Source organism: Chaetomium globosum, genomic scaffold (assembly GCF_000143365.1).
Source record: "Chaetomium globosum CBS 148.51 scaffold_1 genomic scaffold, whole genome shotgun sequence".
Classification (NCBI taxonomy): domain Eukaryota; kingdom Fungi; phylum Ascomycota; class Sordariomycetes; order Sordariales; family Chaetomiaceae; genus Chaetomium; species Chaetomium globosum.
In genome coordinates, this window is record NT_165976.1 from 1,482,992 (window position 1) to 1,501,136 (window position 18,145).

The 18,145-nt window shown below is 55.5% G+C and overlaps 6 protein-coding genes across 6 annotated transcripts; 2 read left to right on the forward strand and 4 right to left on the reverse strand.

The window, feature by feature from the left end:
• Positions 1-478: 478 nt before the first annotated feature.
• Positions 479-3,166, reverse strand: CHGG_00495 (uncharacterized protein; the record flags this gene model as incomplete). The annotated part of the gene is made up of 5 exons (XM_001219715.1): positions 479-1,014; positions 1,171-2,362; positions 2,492-2,531; positions 2,584-2,975; positions 3,041-3,166. 5 exons carry the CDS (start codon positions 3,164-3,166, stop codon positions 479-481), a joined length of 2,286 nt encoding a protein of 761 aa, XP_001219716.1.
• A 1,945-nt stretch (positions 3,167-5,111) lies between these two features.
• Positions 5,112-7,077, reverse strand: CHGG_00496 (uncharacterized protein; the record flags this gene model as incomplete). The annotated part of the gene is made up of 4 exons (XM_001219716.1): positions 5,112-6,156; positions 6,211-6,330; positions 6,451-6,736; positions 6,813-7,077. 4 exons carry the CDS (start codon positions 7,075-7,077, stop codon positions 5,112-5,114), a joined length of 1,716 nt encoding a protein of 571 aa, XP_001219717.1.
• An 879-nt stretch (positions 7,078-7,956) lies between these two features.
• Positions 7,957-9,019, forward strand: CHGG_00497 (uncharacterized protein; the record flags this gene model as incomplete). Its single annotated transcript, XM_001219717.1, has 3 exons — positions 7,957-7,991; positions 8,129-8,281; positions 8,797-9,019. 3 exons carry the CDS (start codon positions 7,957-7,959, stop codon positions 9,017-9,019), a joined length of 411 nt encoding a protein of 136 aa, XP_001219718.1.
• Positions 9,020-9,834: 815 nt separating this feature from the next.
• CHGG_00498 (uncharacterized protein) lies at positions 9,835-11,851 on the reverse strand (the record flags this gene model as incomplete). The annotated part of the gene is made up of 3 exons (XM_001219718.1): positions 9,835-11,109; positions 11,174-11,709; positions 11,785-11,851. The coding sequence occupies 3 exons, from the start codon at positions 11,849-11,851 to the stop codon at positions 9,835-9,837; spliced, it is 1,878 nt and encodes a 625-aa protein (XP_001219719.1).
• A 1,224-nt stretch (positions 11,852-13,075) lies between these two features.
• On the forward strand, positions 13,076-15,373 carry CHGG_00499 (uncharacterized protein; the record flags this gene model as incomplete). Its single annotated transcript, XM_001219719.1, has 2 exons — positions 13,076-13,514; positions 13,575-15,373. 2 exons carry the CDS (start codon positions 13,076-13,078, stop codon positions 15,371-15,373), a joined length of 2,238 nt encoding a protein of 745 aa, XP_001219720.1.
• An 843-nt stretch (positions 15,374-16,216) lies between these two features.
• CHGG_00500 (uncharacterized protein) lies at positions 16,217-17,010 on the reverse strand (the record flags this gene model as incomplete). Its single annotated transcript, XM_001219720.1, has 3 exons — positions 16,217-16,398; positions 16,652-16,752; positions 16,952-17,010. The coding sequence occupies 3 exons, from the start codon at positions 17,008-17,010 to the stop codon at positions 16,217-16,219; spliced, it is 342 nt and encodes a 113-aa protein (XP_001219721.1).
• Positions 17,011-18,145: the final 1,135 nt, after the last annotated feature.

Here is an 18,145-nt window from a genome sequence, read left to right on the forward strand (position 1 = left end):
CTGTTATAAAACGCCACCTCGCAGAGTCTGTTTCACGATTTGGATGGGTTGCCACGATGCGACAGCCAACAATGACCGGGCGACACAAATACTCGTGTAAAGGCATCGGAAACCCTGGTTTCGGCGTTGGTTCACAGTTCGGTGCCTGGTCTTCGCATGACATATGAGCAGCTTGCGGTTCATGGATTCATGTCCTTTACCGCAGAGTTAGAGAAAAACATAAAACGGTGAGACGGTAATAGGGCACCTTCAATGTTGCATATATTTGTTGCATTGAATCGTACATATACGCTATATGAACAGCCTGAGCCGTTACTACCACGTAACATGCCACTGATTGATCACGGCAATCCGGCCCCAGTCCTAGACTCCAGTTTTCCCAACCACGTCGTAACCCATGTCATGATGCCTATTCTAGAAAAGATGGCTGGCCACCGGACTAGCCTCGTTGAGTCGCTCTCCCCCTCCTTCCCTCGTTTTAGTCGACATCCATCCTGTTCGTAATCGACCCTGGTATTGCAACCGTGATGGATGGGTTGTCGTCCTCGTCTGTTTTCCCGACACCATCCAGAGTAATTTTGCCGTTATTGTTCAGGTGATTCTCACCCACACCCGACCCGTTCCCACCGCAGAGCCTGTACTCACCATCTCCGTGGTTCTCGATTATGCATTCATCCAGCGCCCACTGCGCCAGCAACTGATCGACCCCCATACGGTGAGCTTCCCCTTTCTCCATATGTCGTCCGACATGCTCAGTCCACTCGTCCCAGGACCCGGGTCCTTCGAATACGCTTTGGCAGTCAGGCTTGGGACAGGCTGACCGTTGAGGCGGCTGTCTCCGAGTAACGAGGCATGTTGTTTGCATTTCCTTGACGTGGGTATCCCATTCCGCCTGCAGCTTGTTGTCCCCTTTGGATAAAGCCTTCTTGATCGCAAATGGCGCATGCATGCGGCGAAGGTGCTGCGTGAACAGGTCCTTGCGGTTGAACTCGTTTCCCTTGCCGTCGGCGCTACCTTGCGGACACGATGAGCATCGATAATATTGTAAACATAGGTGTTGTGAGGAAATGTGTCGCTTCCACTCGTTCTTAGACCCAAAGGTGCTCGTGCAACCCGCAAACGAAAAGGCGCACGGAAAGGGCCTGGTATGGGCGGCAGCGACATGCTTACGGAGGGACGAGGAGTCCTTAAAGGGCGCATGGCTGCAGTAGTCGCACCGAACTTCTTGTTTTGGGGCCTGCTTCTGGAGAGGTTTCCTAACTTTTGGTTTTGCGGTCGGAGTGCTGTACTGGGCGTCGAACGGGGCCCTCTCAGCCCCTGGCGCGACGCCGTTGGCCGGGGAACCGGGATCGCCAACGTGTCGGACAGCGATGCTATCTCCCACCCGCGTGGCCTGGCGATCGAGCGTTGATGGAGTGTCATCGCCCATGTGTCGGACATGGCTTAGGGCCTTCAGTTGTTCTGCCGCCTCTTGCATCTCTGCCGAATCTTCCACTTCATCCTTAGGAACGATAGGGGGCGTCTGCCCGGGACTGGTCTGAGGAGGTATTGCAGTCATCGATGCCACCACCGCCTGTGCGAGGTTGCTACCCTGACGCCGGGGTGCCTCCTTCTGAAGAGCGGGATAATGGCCTAGGATCTCGCTCCGATGTACAGACGGACTGCGTTGGAGCGCACAGCCGTCTTCATCGTCTTTGAGACTTGGTAAGCCACTCGGATGTGCGTTGACAAGCCGCTGGTAGAGGTGTATCATGTTGTGGGAGTTGATATAGCCAAGGAAACAGCAGACTTTGTCGTGCTGAACAATGTTCCAGACATTGAGGGGCATGGATATGAGCAACATGGTAGGAGGACCAAGGAACATACCCTCTACGGTGAACTTTGACGCGGCGCCCGGGATGTTATGTAACCATTGGTTGAAGAAAGCCATGTCAGGGCTAGCGTCACCGACAAACGTCGTGCATACCAACACCCTCCGTTCATCTAACGTCAGGTCGAGAACCTCCTCTGGGGTGACAGGGCGATCCTCGGGCTTAGATGTCCAGGTACTTTGAACATCGGCGTCTGCAGAGTGGGGCGGTGATTGAAGCTGGGCCGCTTTTGGGTCTAGGGGGACCAAGATTATCCCCTGGCCCTTTGCAGGAGTCAGAGTAAAGAAAGCTGGTAGTTTCTCGGGTGCGGCGCCCGGCTTGGAAGGTCCATTGGGTTGCCTGGCGAGTGCCTGTGTGCTCTCCTGTTGCCCCTGTTGCCGTAAATCGTCGTAGAGTTTCTGCGCACTGAAGGGCCGACCTGAGGTGCTGAGTTTTGAGAGCGTCTCGGATAACGTGGCCGTGAAGGAGTTGGGTCCAGATTCTAGCGAGCTCTGATCGGGGGTATAAGCAGCAATTGCCTGCTTCGCGCCGTGACTGCCGGCCACGGGCGTGTCGCGAACGGCGCAAGAGTCGATTAAGAGCAATATCTCAGACTGGGCATCTTCAAACAGGCAACGTACACCATCCCACTTCAACTTGGCGGCGTCATCGCGCGAGTTGCTGGCCGCGAATTAGCACAGAGAGCAGGAAGCGCTGACGGCATCGCACCTACCAGGCCCAATACAGCTGGTTGTCAGGACCGACATAACCGTGGCCGGCATAGTATATAATAAGGAGGTGGTCTGGCCGGGCGTTGTCGAGGAATGAAGCCATCCGAACACCGAGCTTAACGCTTGGGTTCGGAACGGTAGGGATGGTCCATTTGTCGATGTGGTAATGGTATCGCTCATGAAACACCTGCTCCAGGGCGAGCAAGTCCGGCTCAACTGACGTGTCCTCCTCCCAGCGCAACATCAAAACCGATACGCTTGTATGCTTGGGTCGAAGCGTCTGCTGTTGGATGTGTATCGCGGCATCCTGAAGGTGGCGGGCGAACGCTTCGAACTCGTCGCATTCCGGCAGCCGTGACACAGGTTCAGCGTGTGGGTAGTGCTGTGGCGGTACCTAGGAGTAAAGGTCAGTATCATGGATAAGGTAGCGAGGGGAGAATTATAGCACAAGATACTCACCTGGTCTTGGGGGAAAGCATGCGGAGGAGGCTGTGGCTGGATCTGTGGTGTTGGGGGAAGCGCAGGCACGGCCGGAGGTTCGGGAACCTTAGGGGCCAGCCTCCGCCGTTTTGAAGAGGGCTCCATAGTCCAAAGATATGGCTGGGGAAACCGGCCTCAAATTCTCCGACCGGGACACCAACGGGGGAGGGAGCAGATGTTGGCCAAGAGACCCGGAAAGGGGGGAGGGGGTTCGCTAGGCTGCAGATGCCGCAGATTTGCCGCTCACAAGTACGGAAAAAACAACAGAAAAATCGTAACGAAACAAACAATGGTCGAATTGGCGGAAGAAAGTGAGGAGAAACAGCAACAAGCGAGGCGAGACTGTGAGGCCGCACAGGGGGGCGGGATGGTGGGCAAGACACTTGCAGAAGGTAAGGCTGTGTTGAACCACTCGGCTCTGAGTTAGCCTTGTGGCATTTGATAGCGCGACCTGATTGGCGGCCTGCGCAACTCGGCTTTCCTTCGCCCTGCACGAGGGGACAGAGCGAGGAGGGGGAGCGGGGCTGAGACTCTGCCTTGAGGCCACTCAGAGGCTGCCAAATGATGCAGGCGCACGAGCCATGCCTGGTCGACTGGCTCGGCTGGCCAGGATGAGCCTGGTCCCGTTGCCCACTTCCGTCGCCAAGGTGGGCTGCTCAATCAGTCTTCAACCCCAGAAGCCAATCCGCCCTTCATCGTCTTGCCTGATGCCTTCAGTCAATTGGAGGCCACTTTCGTATCTTCTGCATGCCCCATGAATGCTTTGATTGTCCTTTCTCTGTTTTCATTTTCCCCGCGTTCGCTTCCTCCGTCAATTTATCGTCTTTTTGACGATGCCGCGTTTTCCCTGTTCGTTCGTGACCAACCCTGCGGCACCGTCGCTTCCACCTCCCACCTCGTCCCCGCTTGTGTTTGCATTGCAGGACGTGTGTTCAACGGAGATGCGTCCTGCCAGACTCGATGGGATTCGGCCAACGCAGCCCACATAGAAGGGCCGGCGCGGATACAGATTGTCTGGACAACAACGATGTTCACCTTGCTCGAGCGGCTGCCCGATCGTTTCCTTAAGTCGCATCTATGCGTTTCTGCCCAACCTTTTTCTTGTCGTCTCAGTCCATCCATGTCTCTGTCCTGTCTCGGCCTCTCCTCTTCGGGTCGTTGATGGAGGGACAAATCAGGTCAGCGATAGAACCATGCACGACGAGGCCCGAGTCTACCAACGCTGCAAAAGTGCGGCCACCGAACCGTCTCATTGGAGAGTGTCAGCCTTTTGCAGCTGTCTGCAGTTATTATTGGTGCGACTCAGCCAGTTCATCGACTGATCGGGCAGCGCTCCACTTGGAAGAGCGAGGAGGAGTTTCCTGACCGCTCTTGGGCTGGCTGCCATCACCGATTATACGAGTCTATCGCCCTAACATTCCACCCTTCAAAAACTCTTACAGCGCTTTCGTAAGGTTCACTTCGAATGTAGGACCCCGAGGTGTAGATGATCGAGCCCACAATTCTGATCCAACAGTAATGATGGCGCCTACGATCTACGCGGCCACTGGTTGGCGCTCCGGAGTGGTGTCGCCGTAGGTCGTTTTGTCACAAGTTTTCTTCTCTATCGTTGCCGATTTTACCACCGGCTAGACCTAGTGCCGTAGCGGCCGTGGCCGAGGCCTTCATGTCGCGCAGCCCCCCAAAAACACGATGTGGGCCGCCAATGTCTCGATAGTCAATAACGTTGATTTTTAGGGCAGAGGTACGCGGCGAAGAATATAACCAACTTCATATGTCATGAAGACGCCAGACTGAGAGTGTGTACAAGCCCGCTTTTTGTTTTCCAATTTACCCTTTTTGTTTACTTCTGCCATGTGGCGGTTTAATTATGACCTTGATTTCACCAGGTAGTTAGTTGCAAGTGAGTAAATCGGATATCAAAACGCACCAAGATACAGAACGATGGCCGGTGGGCACTGCTTGTATTTTCCACTGGGCAATATAATTGTCCTACAAGCGTGCCGGGGACAACAGGTTAAACCCCTACCGACCCATACCCCCTTTTTCACTACGTTGACGTCTCCTCTCTTCCGAAGATCATCCTGCTTCCAAACCCTCCGCCCCCATTGGTGCCCATCCCTTCACGAGGACTGCCACCTTCCTCCCGCCACTGGCCCCTTTTGGTCCCCTCACCCGCATCGCCCCCCATTTCTGACGAACTTACCGACTCCCCCCCTAACCACCGCTGCAGGCTCAGCTCTGCCTCCATGACAGAGCTAGCAAGCTCCCAGTTATCCATGCCCATCTGGAAGAGGCTAATGTTCATCATGCCCTTGACGAACCGGTCGTGCGGCTGGGCGGCCTTCCCGCTCGACACGATGGGCAAGAGCACCCAGTTGAACACGCCCAGCAAGGACCGCCACGTCGAGAGTGGTACGCGCCACGCGGTCGTCCAGAGCCGGAGGAACTCGTCCGAGGTGACGACGAGGCTAAAGGGACGGCGGTGCATGATGCCGCGGCTATAGAGGAGGGCGGCGAGCCGGACGGCTTGGTAGACGTGGTCCGGGGAAGGGCTATCTGCGTCCACGGTGGGGGGAAAGAGGGGCGAGGGCGTGTTGATATCGGGGGAGCGTTCCTGTGTTGGTGACCGGCGTGGCTTTTGGGAATGCTGGCGTTCGGTCTGAGGCTGACCGCGGCGTGATGGGGGCAGTTGTGGGTCTTCGCAGGCTTCCGGTATGGTCGAGGAACCCCTGCTGGGCGTTGAGCTCGCTGCCGAGGGCCGCCGCGTGGTTGGAGAGTGTTCCGGGAGACCCGATATGCGCTCGTGGATCCAGGCCGACGTAGTGTGTACCTTCTGGAGTTCCTTGGCGGACGGCTTTGCGGGGAGCGCGAGAACTGCCGCAAGGAGGAATCGCATGTCGTCGAGGATGGAGGCAACAGCAGGATGGATGTGAAGCGCGCTGGCGCACGAGGAAAACCGCACTAGGGTGGGGATCAAGGGCGTGTTGAGGGCAAGCCGGAGCGGTATTTGCGAGCTGTCGCGGAACTCGAACTCGGGGCTGCCTCGCAGGAACGGCAGGGCCTCAAAAGAGAGGGCTATGGCAATGTCGGCGCTAATTAGATGGTTAGCGATTGCCGCAGCTGGGCCAGGTGTTGAGGAGGCTCACGATATCGCAAGCTTGCTTATGAGCCCATTTAAACCGAGTGTGCGGAATCCTCCGCGGGATTTTATCATGTCCCGGAGCCCGCGCAGATGAGCTCGTAGGTCGTTGATATTCCCCCAAAGCCTGTTCTTGTTGTCAGCACTGCTGGTTTCTTCCTGCGTTAGGTGCATGGCAATGGGCCCGCCGAAGGGCAACAACATGCCATCAGCGCCAACGAAATAAAAAATAAAATAAAGACCATACCATTCGTCTAGGGTGATCTGAAGCACGCCAGCTATAACCTCATCGCTTGGCGAGAGTTGTGATCGGATGTGTTCGTTCAGAAGCTTGATTACATGCCCTTTGTGGGCCATGGCAACTGTTCTCTCGACATGGCCTGTGTCGGTGAGGAAGCACGCCGCGGAATAGATGGCGACATGTGCCAGCAGCTGTGAGTTGATGCAGTATGGAACGTAGTATTTGATGTACGGATTTGAGGCGTCTGGCTTTCCATCCAGCGAGGCGGTGAATTGTGATAGAAAGTTGACAACTGCGACAGAACCAGTAGTCAGTGGGTCGGCAACTGGGAGAAGGGAAGCTAGTAGGCAGTAGCCGTGTCGACTTACAGACTGCCAGAAGCTCCTCATTCTGCATAACTTGAGGTGCTGGCATGCGGCCAAGCCCCTGGCCCGGAACCTCAATAGGCCAGGATAGGGTGCCCGGCTCTGGAGGCACGGCTGGTACCAGTGTCCAAGCACTATGTTCCTGGCCCCAGTTGCTGGCGGTGGTCCAGTGGCCTTGGACTGATCCGTATGCTTTAAGGGTTTGTATGGCGTTGTGGACTTCATCCGAGTGTGATGTACACCCCTCCTCACAGGCCGTGATGGCCATGGAAAGGGTCTGCTGATCGGTGCTCCAAGCATACTGTCCTGCTAAACTTGGCGTCGGAGGAAGCGCAAAGATATCGAACCCAGGCCAACTAGACGCAGCGCCGTCCGCGTTCTCACCGTGCCGTTGTCCTCCCCAGGGAGATACAAGTGGCGAGTGTTGAGGAGGAAGAGGCGAGCAGAGAGATTCGGCGCCAAAACTTCCCCTTCTAGCTGGGGCTGCGGGGGTCAAAGAGACGGCGAAGGCCGGCCTCTGCGGCACCACGACGCCGCCTGAACGCCTATTTCTGGCCGTGTCAGTGAGGACCTTACCAAGCAGCGGTTGCCCGTGGGAATATTAGGATCTAACGCGCCTACTACTCGGCTTGTATTCGCAAGTCGGCTGTGGGAACCGCCTCGCACAGTTGCTGCACGGCTGCGCCTGGTTGCACTGCGAGGATCAGCATGACAATACTGGACACAGCAGGGGCGGTACGCTGCAGGCAACCCTACCAACCCATGGGCATATTCCTAAGCATAACCAGGATAAATAGCGAACATATTCAACGGTACCTTTTGCTTTCTCCGCCTGCATTCCCCGCACGATGTTGTCGTTCGTTCCGCGCGGGGAAGCCGAGGTACCGGGGGGTGCGTTAACTCGGGCATCGTTCCATTCGTAGCGACGAGCTCAGATGCCTCCGAACGACGCCTACATGGGACAGTTAGAGACCGTAGGGCTGACTTATAAGGAGATATATAAACGGGGCTCGGACAAGGATGGCGGGATCAGGCCTGAGTATGCAGGTCTTCGGATTTGAGACACCTTGGGACTAGCGGATAAGTTACCGGCTGGTTCTGGCCCCCGAGGAGCCGCTGGCGATCGAGGCGAGAGGCGGGCGAGAAGATGGATCCCAAGTTTCGAGCCGACTTACAGCGGAGGTAAAAGACAGTTTGCTTTTCTCGGGAAATCGGGTGGCATTTACCATGCAAGGCAAGGCAAAATCGCAGCTCCCAAGGGGACTAGTTAGCTTTTGGTCATGTATCAAATAAAAACATGGCTATTATTTTTGGAACAGAGAACGAGGCAACGACCAGAAGGCGAAGCTGATTAGCTGGCCCCATGCTGACTTAGAGACTCACTGCCGCAAGCTTCTCGTAATCCTGGTTCGCGGGAAGGTCACGGCACTTGTGTCGGAGGCGGTGCCGTTAGTTCGTCCCCCCCTCGAGCGGTGAGTGGCTTGTCTTGTCTTCTCGCGGCACTAAGAGCGGAGGGTTGGCTCCTACCTTGGCCATTGCCAAGACATGGGGGGAATTTGTGGTAAATGGGTGAGATCCTGTCTGAAGGGAGTAGACAAAAAAGAAGGGATATGGGAACACGGCTGTCATCCACATGCATAACGATTACCGTGGCTTACACGGCGGCGACAGTTGCACGGCACAGCAATCCCAAATGCGTAGAAACCCCCGAGAGAGGTGTGCTTGTCCGCGCAAGCAGACATCAAGGTGGGATTGACAGATTCAGGGTGGGGTGGGGGGATTCGAGTGGTCGGGTTCGTTAACGATCCAACCGAGATAATAGATGGTCTTACGATTAAATATTGTCACCGAATCGAGCGGGCAATGCGTGTGTGGTAACACTAGCCTTTCGCTTCGTCCTTCTGTATGGGGTGATCTGGGCCCGGCTGGCTGGTAGTCCGGCGGAGGCTGTGGTGCGCCCGAAGGGCTAGTGTTTTGAGGCAAAAAGTTGTGGTGTCGAGATGGTACTGGGCCTGGGAGGACGGGAGAGGTGGGACCCGGCAGGCAATTTCCTCGAAAGGCCAGACAGTCAAATGCTATGTGCGAAGTACCTAGGTGGCGCCGCTAATGGGCCAATGGACATCGAGGCGATGCCCGCAACCTCCTCTGTCCGCCCTGCCGGTGTTCTGAGGCTGGCGCAAAGAGCTGAAGACTGCGGTGGGCCGCATTAGACCATTGCAAAACTGCGGGATGTCATTTCGAAACACCCACCGTGACTGTGACTACCTCCTATCTTTGCCCGATGGGTGAAGAACATGGGGCGGCATCACTTTTTGCAATCTCCCGTTCATCTTCTCCTCACATCACCTAGATGGCTCTAGTTTCGACTCAGTATCGTCGAGAATGATGATCTCTCTCCTTTCTTTTTGAAGACCTACTAAGGTTGAAATTTTCAGAACTTTCGCATGGCCAACTGTTGCACCAACCTGTCGAAATAAAGTTGCGCATTGGACCAACCAACTGTTGCTGAAACGGCACCGGCAGACTGGGCCGCGGTGCTTTAGCGGGAAGCTTATCGAGAACCACTCCACCCCAGGAGCGAAAAGTCTGGCGATTGGCCGGTTTAAGACACCCTTGAAGAAGGTCTCAGGGTCTAGACCGGCCGGTGGACAAGGGAGTTGGTTCGAGCAGGCGCAGCACGTGCTGTGTCCAGAGACCACACGAAGAGCTGGCGCAAATGGGGAAAATGGCGGGTATGATTGCGCCGGGTCACGAGCAGGTAAAATATAGGTAGTTATTTGATCTGTCAATCACCCTTTTGACCTCTTAAATTGGTATCCATGAACCACACCCATCCAACGCCAAACTCCCTATATCCTTGTACCAACCATGTCGTCCCAGGACGAAAAAATACATGGCAAAACATCGTCTATATATCATTTCTCATGTGCTCATCAAAGAGAATTGCGGTTCATGCCGCGTCGATAGCCGCTCCTACCTCGATGGGAGGAGGAGTATTGACCCCGCTCGCAAATACGACAGGATACTACCTCGAGTTGTAATTTGGCTTTCTCGCCATATTGACCACCGGTGGTGCGTCGTCGTCAAGTGGGTAGGGTAATACCGGAGCAGATGCTCGGCCATAAGCCGCCTGGTTCTCAGGAAGTGGTGTTTTTGGGGGAAGCGGGGGTGGCACCGACGGTGGCCTGACCCGCAGTGGCGGTGGTTGCATCAAAGGATCTTCAAATCGCCTGGGGTAGTCGTCTGGTCCCGTAATTGCGATCTTGTCCGCACCTGCAGCAATTCGGTACTGCGACGGCGTCGGGGCGTTGACCACTAGACGGTCCGAGTCGTCAGCCGCACCGTCGGCGGAGCGGCCGGGCGGCGCTGGTAAGTGACCCGTGGGAGGCGCAGCCGGATAGGGTAGCTGGTTCAGTTTCGGGGATTGTCGAGGCGGCTCGCCGGAACTTCTCGGCGACGGCGTAGAGGCACGCACGGGTAACATGTCGTTCCCAGAGTCGTACGACTGCCGGCTCGATGGGCTGTGGGGAGGAGGAGACAGGGGGACGTCTCCCGGCAACTCCACGGCGAAGGGCAAGGCGATCTCGGGCACCATTTGTGTCGACGCGCCGGGCCCGGCCAAGCTGATGCGCTCCCACCTTTGCCTTGCAAAGTGAATCTTGGCTAGCTTTGCCGACGCCCCCTGCACCATCCTCTGCTCGTCCTCCCTCGCAAGGTATCTCCTGGTGTTTGTGCTAATATCCGACAGCCGATTCCACTCATTCATGCCAAACTCGCCAACGCCGACCTCGACATTCCATCGGTAATAGTGTTCAATGTTGACACCGCGCCTCGCCAGATGCTCCCTCTTCATCAACTCGTGGATCTTCTCGCAGCCCTCAATCTTTGCGATCAGCTTCCTCCTCGCATCGGCGAACTCCCCAAGAAAGCCCTCATACCACAGCGACGTATTCGCGTCGCTACCCTTTGGCCGCTTGCCAGTTCCGACGCTGAGGAAGACGCCAACCTCGCGGCCAGGCCACTCATTCACCACCGCCTCGTCGAGTGCAGTGAGGGACGGGTTGAAAGTGCCCGCGCCATCGTCATGAAATACGGATTGCCCGATCTGGATGGGCTTGAAGGCGAGGCCGATGGCGCACGTTGCCCGTCCAGCCTCCCAAATTTTGCAGTCAAACTCGGGTGCCGGTTCTCGCCGAGAGTCGTAGGAGCGCAGCATGGCCGGCGCTCCGCCCTTTGGTGTGCCTTTATAAACCGCGGTAACAACGCTAAGGGATTCATCAGCTACATCACGCTCGGAAGACTGCACCGAAGTGCTAGTAAAGGATAAGACTCACGTCTTGGTTCGGTTTTCTCGCTCGTCATACAGGCGGGCATTCGGGTTTCCACCGCGGGAGAAAGCTGGCCTTGCCGCCTGCGAGGTGGGACTCCGCGCGCTGAAACTCAGTACGCTCGCGTTGCTGGTATGCCTCTTTCGGGTGCGCAGCGCTCGAGCGCGAAGCGGAACTCAAAGGGTTGTAGATGCTTCCCGCCTCGGAGCCATCGTTGCCTTCTTTCTCGTAGATTGTATGTTCTCGAACACATTCCTTGATCGCCTCTTCCAGCTTCGTCGCCTTGAACAAAGTTGAGCGGTACGGGATGCCGGCGATGGTTTTGTCCGTTTCAAACACGATGCGGGTGAGGCGGACATATAGTTCCTTGCATGTCTCAATATCGAGGCGTAACCGGCCGAGCATCAAGGCGATCAGGCCGCCGGTGCCTGTGCCGACAATAAGGTCGAAATGATCGCATGGTTTGGGAATCTCGGATCGTCGCGGTGCCCGGCCTTCGATTTCGACAAACGTCCGGTGCATGATCTCCTGAAGGATCAGAAACATGGAGTAGCCGCGCACGCCGCCTCCATCTATCGACGAGTCAGCCACGCCTGTCCGATCGATGATGACGCAGGGGCATCCCGCCACCCAGGGGAGCGACTTACCGAGCGACAAGATGCGCAGGGGCGGACCCTTTGTCGTGTCCTTGCGCTTTAACCCGTTGGAATCCATATCACTCAATTTTGGTGCCGTCGTAGATGACAGCGGTTTTCGCAGCGGGCCTGAAAGTTGTGGTGTGGGTACCGAAGCCTGCGTGGGCTTGCGGGCCCGTGGTGATGGCGATTGATGTCGAGAGTTTGCCGCGGGGAGGCTTGGCAAGGCGGCAAGGGGAGTTGAAGGTGACGCAGGATCCAAGTCCTAACTGGCAGCGATCAGCCTGACAAAATGCAAGAGCGTCACTTGCACAACCGGGCGGGAGACGGCACACTACTGAAAATACGTATATTATCGACAAGCTCAAACAAAACAAGTAGAAACAGAACAAGCTTCGTATAAGAGTCGAGGTCAAGTCATTGTGGCAGTGCCTGAACGCCGAGTCCGCGAGTACGGATTACTGTGACGCCGAGATCCCATGCCCACTGCTCGGCTATCCCGGTGGCCTGCCCCACGCAGTGGTGTTAGTGTAGATATTACATCCAAATATTAATGTAGTCCTGCCGGCTTCCGTCATCGATTCATTTGTTCCTGCGCATTTTTGGCGCATGGGCTTGGATGGGCTGCAGCATACCGACTTGAGACTCTTGTTTTGTTGGACCCCGAGTTTCGACATCCACATGCAGCCCACTGTCCAGTGAGAAAGAAGTTTTCACAGCGGTGCCTGAAATCCGAACTTGTCCCCCAGTGGGGTGGGCCGCCAACAGGGCCTCCGATCACAGGGGAGCGTCACCAGGCTTGGCTCACCAGCTCACGTTCTCATTCGACGCCACGCACCCCGCTCATGGCAGCAGATGCGGGTTGGGGAAAGGAAAAGGATCCTTTGCACGGATTGTGAGAAACTTGTGGCTGTGTTGCCACGTTGTCCAGGTTTGAACGCACTTTCTAACCCCGGGCTTGTCGGGTTTACGGGAGATTTGAGGATCGACGAAAGCTTTCTGGAGGCGAACCAGCCACAGAGGGTTTGAAAAGGGGAGGAGAGCATTTGGGTGCTCAGCTCACTCAGGTATGGCAAGCTGTGGCTTGACCTGGAGCAGGGTTGGTTGGGTTGGCACCAGTCACGACGTCATCGTCTCATCCTTGGCTCGCCGGGTTCAAGTCGTCAACCTATTGAACCATAACCGCTGCCCATCGGCAGAATGAGAAGCACGATGGTTCACGGGCTTGATTTACTCGCTCCTAGGTCCGGGTCGCCATGACCCATAAACCAATCGATACTTCATAAACATCACCACCGCCATCATGTTCTCTGCGTGCTTTGGAACTGGCCGTCGCCGGTGGTCAGAAGAACAAGAGCAGGAGCCGCTGCTCCCCCAGTATGATGATGCTACTTCGCGCCAGCGACGCCTTCACCAGAAGCTGCACACATACCAGATGCTCCGCGCCTTGTCCAAGGGATTCATGCCATCTAACGATCAGACCATCATCAGCCTCCGTACTCTACTTGCTGCTGACATGCTCAGCCCAAACAGCAACACCCAGCTCAGCGACTCCGGACGGGCCCTGGTGCACTACGTCAAGCAATGGTTGAAGCAGTTGATCGAGCTCCTGCAGCACAAAAATGCAGGCGACCAGATTCAGGACTTCCTCTGGTATTTGTCACAGGCAAGAGTGTCTATTGACATGGAGCACATCGCCCAGCGCGCTAGCAAGGCTAAAGCTACTGCTGACCGGGCGGCAGGTACGTGGCAGCATAACGCAGGTGGTATAATTACTGCGATGGGTGCTAACGGGAGTTTAGTGTACCGCAGCCTTCAGACTGTTGGCTCCCTGCTCCTTACCAACTCGGATTTCCGCTTGTTCCTCAGCGACCTCGATGTTGTCGCTCGCGACGTCTTTAAAGACACAGCGTTCGCCATTTCCGAAGCCTCGCAAGAGGCTGGCAAGCGCCTTGGGCCCTCTAGCGCAGAACAAGATTCGGTAAAACAGCTAATCAACAACTCCCGGAGCCCGCCGTCGCAACAAGAACTGGTTAACCAGACTGCCGAATTTTCCGATGTTCTGAGTGGAACAGCCTCTGCGGTTGCCGACGAGGCCGAGAACAGTGTGCTCCAAAGGTTAGAAGGCCCAGAGAAGGGCGCAATGGTCCGCCGCCTAAAGGATACTGTGATGAATCTTCGTCAACGCCGTGACTACTCGAATTCGGTCACCACGCTGTCGCTTCTCTTCAAGCGCTATGCGGTGGCTTACTCACGCATTGCTCGTGACGCAGTTCAGGCCGTTGACGAGGATGTAGATCATAATCGTGAGATGGATCAGGCTCTGCGGAACTTCTGGGCCTTCCTCAGGTCATTTGGCGAGAAAAACCACTGGGAGGAGCTAGAGAAACGAACCAACGCAGTTATGGAACATGGACGCGAGGACCCCGATTTTGAGGACTTCGTGGGACAATTGGGAAACGCGCTCCAAGATATGTTTACCGACCCGTCCTTCTTCGACAATGCCGAGCAGCGATTCCAGGAGCTCCGCGCTCATTTCAGACAGGTATCGTCTCACTCTTCTCTGCGGGACGACGTAGACGAGTTGTTGTCGCAATTGCAGTCAACCTTGTACTCGGTGCTTAGGGACAAGGATGTGGCCAGCCTCATCAAGACGTCAACCACCATCGGCAGCATCCTATCGCCAAAAAACCACTACGCGAACTCGGACCTGTTGGCGGACGCAATCAACGTGTTTGTCCCGTTACTAATTCAGTCGATCAATTACGTCCCTATCCCCAGGCTCGAAGTTTCCACACCCCAACTGGACCTCCTGCTCGAGAACCTCGTCCTCGAACCCGGCAGTACGATCAACCATACATCATTCTTTCCCTACAAGCTTCGCATTGAGACGCTCAATGATGTCGAGATCCGCAAGGCAAGGTTCCGGACAACGTCGGCCGTCAAGACATTAATGAGGGTCAGAGTAGACGGCTTCTCGGTCCGGGCGGAGGAGATTGGTTTTTGGCTCCGAGCACATTCAGGCCTCTTACGGCTAGCAGACCAAGGAGTTGCCTCGTTTGAACTTGACGAGAGGGGTCTTGATGTCCAGCTCGACATCGAAGTTGGCAGGGACAGGCTTGAAAAGATCCTCACCCTCAGGGGCGTCAAGGTGCGTATCCACAAGCTCAATTGGAAGTTGCGGCGAAGCAAGTTCAGCTTGTTTGCGTGGATTTTCAAGCCCTTCCTCAAGCCCATCATTCGCAAGACCATGGAGATGAAAATCGCAGCTGCCATCGGAGACGCCTTACATTTCGCAAACCGCGAGCTCCTCTACGCGCGAGAAAGGCTCCGGGCCACACGAATTGCGGATCCGGAGGATTTGAAAACCTTCTTCAAGGCTGTGCTGGCGAGGCTAGTCCCTGCTGATGATCCCGACCTCTACACCAGGATCGGGGTGGCACAGCCAGGGCACGGCGTGTTTGAGGGTGTTTATACTCCCGGTAGTCTCGTCAAGCTTTGGAGGGACGAGGCCGCTGAGGCGCCGCAAAGGATCCGCGAGAATGAGAGAGATGGCTGGCGGAACAGTATTTTCGACGTTCAGGCGAGGATGCCCACTTGAGCACGCTCTAGATGGCGATAGTGGGCGGTGCAAAAATTGGTCGGTCAGGCAACCGAGTATCACGGGTATGGCTTGTCGTTTCTCCCTTCGACGGCATTTGAACTTTCATTGGTTTAAATTATCACATTTTCCCCATACGCGTCTAGGTATCTCATTCAGCATCACTGGTGTGTATCAACGTTAGGCACCCGCTACTAGGGCCCTGATTAATGGGTGGCTAGCACAAACTGACACATGACATAATTATTTGAATGCGAGCAACTGACGGTATACGGCCCTAGGGAAGTGGTCTCGTTGTTTGGGTGGTTCGAGGGTGGCCGTGAGACACGTGGGAGGATCGAGAAACAAAAACAGGGTCTGCAACACCCGGCCAGGCAGTAACCGACCGAGCTGACGTTGGGGGGCATGCTGGCATCAAGCTCCCACTCCTAAAACATAGTAATTTTTTTTTTTGTTGAATGGCTAGTATACAATGGCTAATGGCGAACGACTTGACGCTCAGCCGGCCGTGGAATATGGCCAGTTGCTCGTGACACGGGGTATATATGTAGCTTGGTAGCTGCCCGTCCACTCCACGAAGCTCATGTATAGTCGACGTCCTTTCCACACTTCGCATTATAAATCCCTTCTCGATCCAAATACAACAATACGCCGCTACAACGTACAAAAGCAAGAGAAGCTCAGCTGAGCGCTAACTAACACCTACAACATGATCCTCTCGGACCTTTTCTCAGTCATCCTCCGCCTTGCGGAGCTAGTCTTTGCAGCCATCGTAGCGGGCCTCGCCGGCGAATACCTGCGGATTTTCCGGCACGCCGGCTCGCGGTGGCTCGCCCGTCACATCTACACCGAACTAGTTGCGAGCTTCTCGATCCTTTTCGCCATCGTCTGGCTGGTCCCCGCCACCGGCTCCTTCGTCCACTGGCCGGCGGATCTTTTCTTCAGCGTGCTGTGGTTTATCGCTGTCGGACTGCTTGTTGACTGGCTGGGCGGCAACTGCGGGTGAGCGGCCATGGTCATGGTCCCTAAAACGCCCCTACAGTGAGAAAATTGGCATCGAGGGGTACTAATAGTTGGATTTCAGTTACGCCTTTGACTGGCGCGACCTTTCTTTTAGCGGGTCCGCTTCTTGCTCGCAGTGGAAGGCCACCATTGCCTTTGCTTTTCTAAGCGCGATATGCTGGCTCTTGAGCGGTATCCTAGGGTAAGGAGGAACATCCCATTGAACACCCGAGGCGAGCCCAAATATGTCATGCTAACCGATGGGCCAGCACCTACTGGGTTCGCCGCCGTATGGCCCCGGGCAATACCGGCCACTACGGTGGTCGCCCTTGGAACCGTTAACACCTGGAGGCGGCTGGTTATCCAGAATCCTACTTCTACGGTGTTCTCAAGTCCAGTTTCGATACCCCATTTTCTTAGCAATTTCCCTTTCCCGACGTCTCCCGGTTGGGCGCGTTTCGTCTCCGCGTTAGTGGTTAGTTTTGTGGCCATTTGATGGTCTTGTTGTATGATAGAAGTCATTCCTAGCTCGATTTAGACATGAAGACAGCTTAACCCGGTTTCCCCAGCACATACATGAAACACGAGAACGGGATAGGGATCATGGCCATGGCTCTTCGTCCCAGGTTAGCCATTTTCTTAGATGCCCGAGCAAAGTAACGTTGTTTTGTGCCTCTCGGAGCTGATTGACACGACTGCCGGGTAACCCTGCAGTTGTCATTCAAGCTGCCAAGATGGTTCCTGAGAGTCCGTGAAGTTCCCCAAACCCCAGAAGTTCACAGGTGCCTGAGAAGACCAGGTTTGCCAAGCTCCTGAAACAGTCTCATGCAAGGTCGGGCCGTGGCCGTGGCCCGTTGTTGGCGCTGAAGTCAAAGACGTCACAACCAGCAAAATGTGGGGAAGATGACGGAGGAAGGGCCCACCTCACTCTTTTAGTGCAGAACTGGTTGTGATGTTGTCAGGTTGTGTGTGTAGTTACACCACACCACGTATGCACGCACAGCTTCTTTTCTGACTGCCAAGTATGTATGCACGCCCGGCATATGAGAGCAGTGCAGCAGGCGGCAAGATCGCCGATGATTGATCGCTGGTTGAGCAGAGAGATCGTCGAATCTAGAAGTGTGGCGTAGAAACCAAGGAAGGGAAAAAGAGAGAGCCAACAATGCAAGAGGCGTCTCCGAATCTTGGCAGCTTGGCATACCTCCGCCACTGACAAGCCACAGATACTTTTTTCTTGCTTGCCCCCTGATGACGCCAGTTCCCCAGTGTTCCTGAACACCAAATAGCCTTTGTCCACTAGATACATGGCTTGGAGATGGACTTGCTCCATATTCTGTGGGGAACTGTATCCGCTGTGCCGCTTCAGTACCTGCGTGTTTGTGGGCATTCCTCCTTCGTTGCTGCTTTCAGAGAGCGGATATGCGAGAATGACGTCGATGAGGTAATGGCCCGCTCCCAGACGATGCTGTTTGGTCTCGCCAGCATTCGCTTTTCCCGCGAAGAACCTGAGACCCCGGATAGAGACGTACAGTCACTGCTGAAACCGGCGGGAGATGATGCCACTGACGACATAGGAAACGGGCCCAGCTTGCCTGGCAATGACATGAAAGCTGGCAGAAGGAGAAGGGATACCGAGGAGACAATAGATATATAAGGGGGCCTTATTCTCCCCAGTAGACCGGCTGTATCTCTTCTACCATCATCACACAAACAACACACTTCAAAGACTCAAGGTCCCCAATACGAACCCCACAATTGCAACACCCCAAA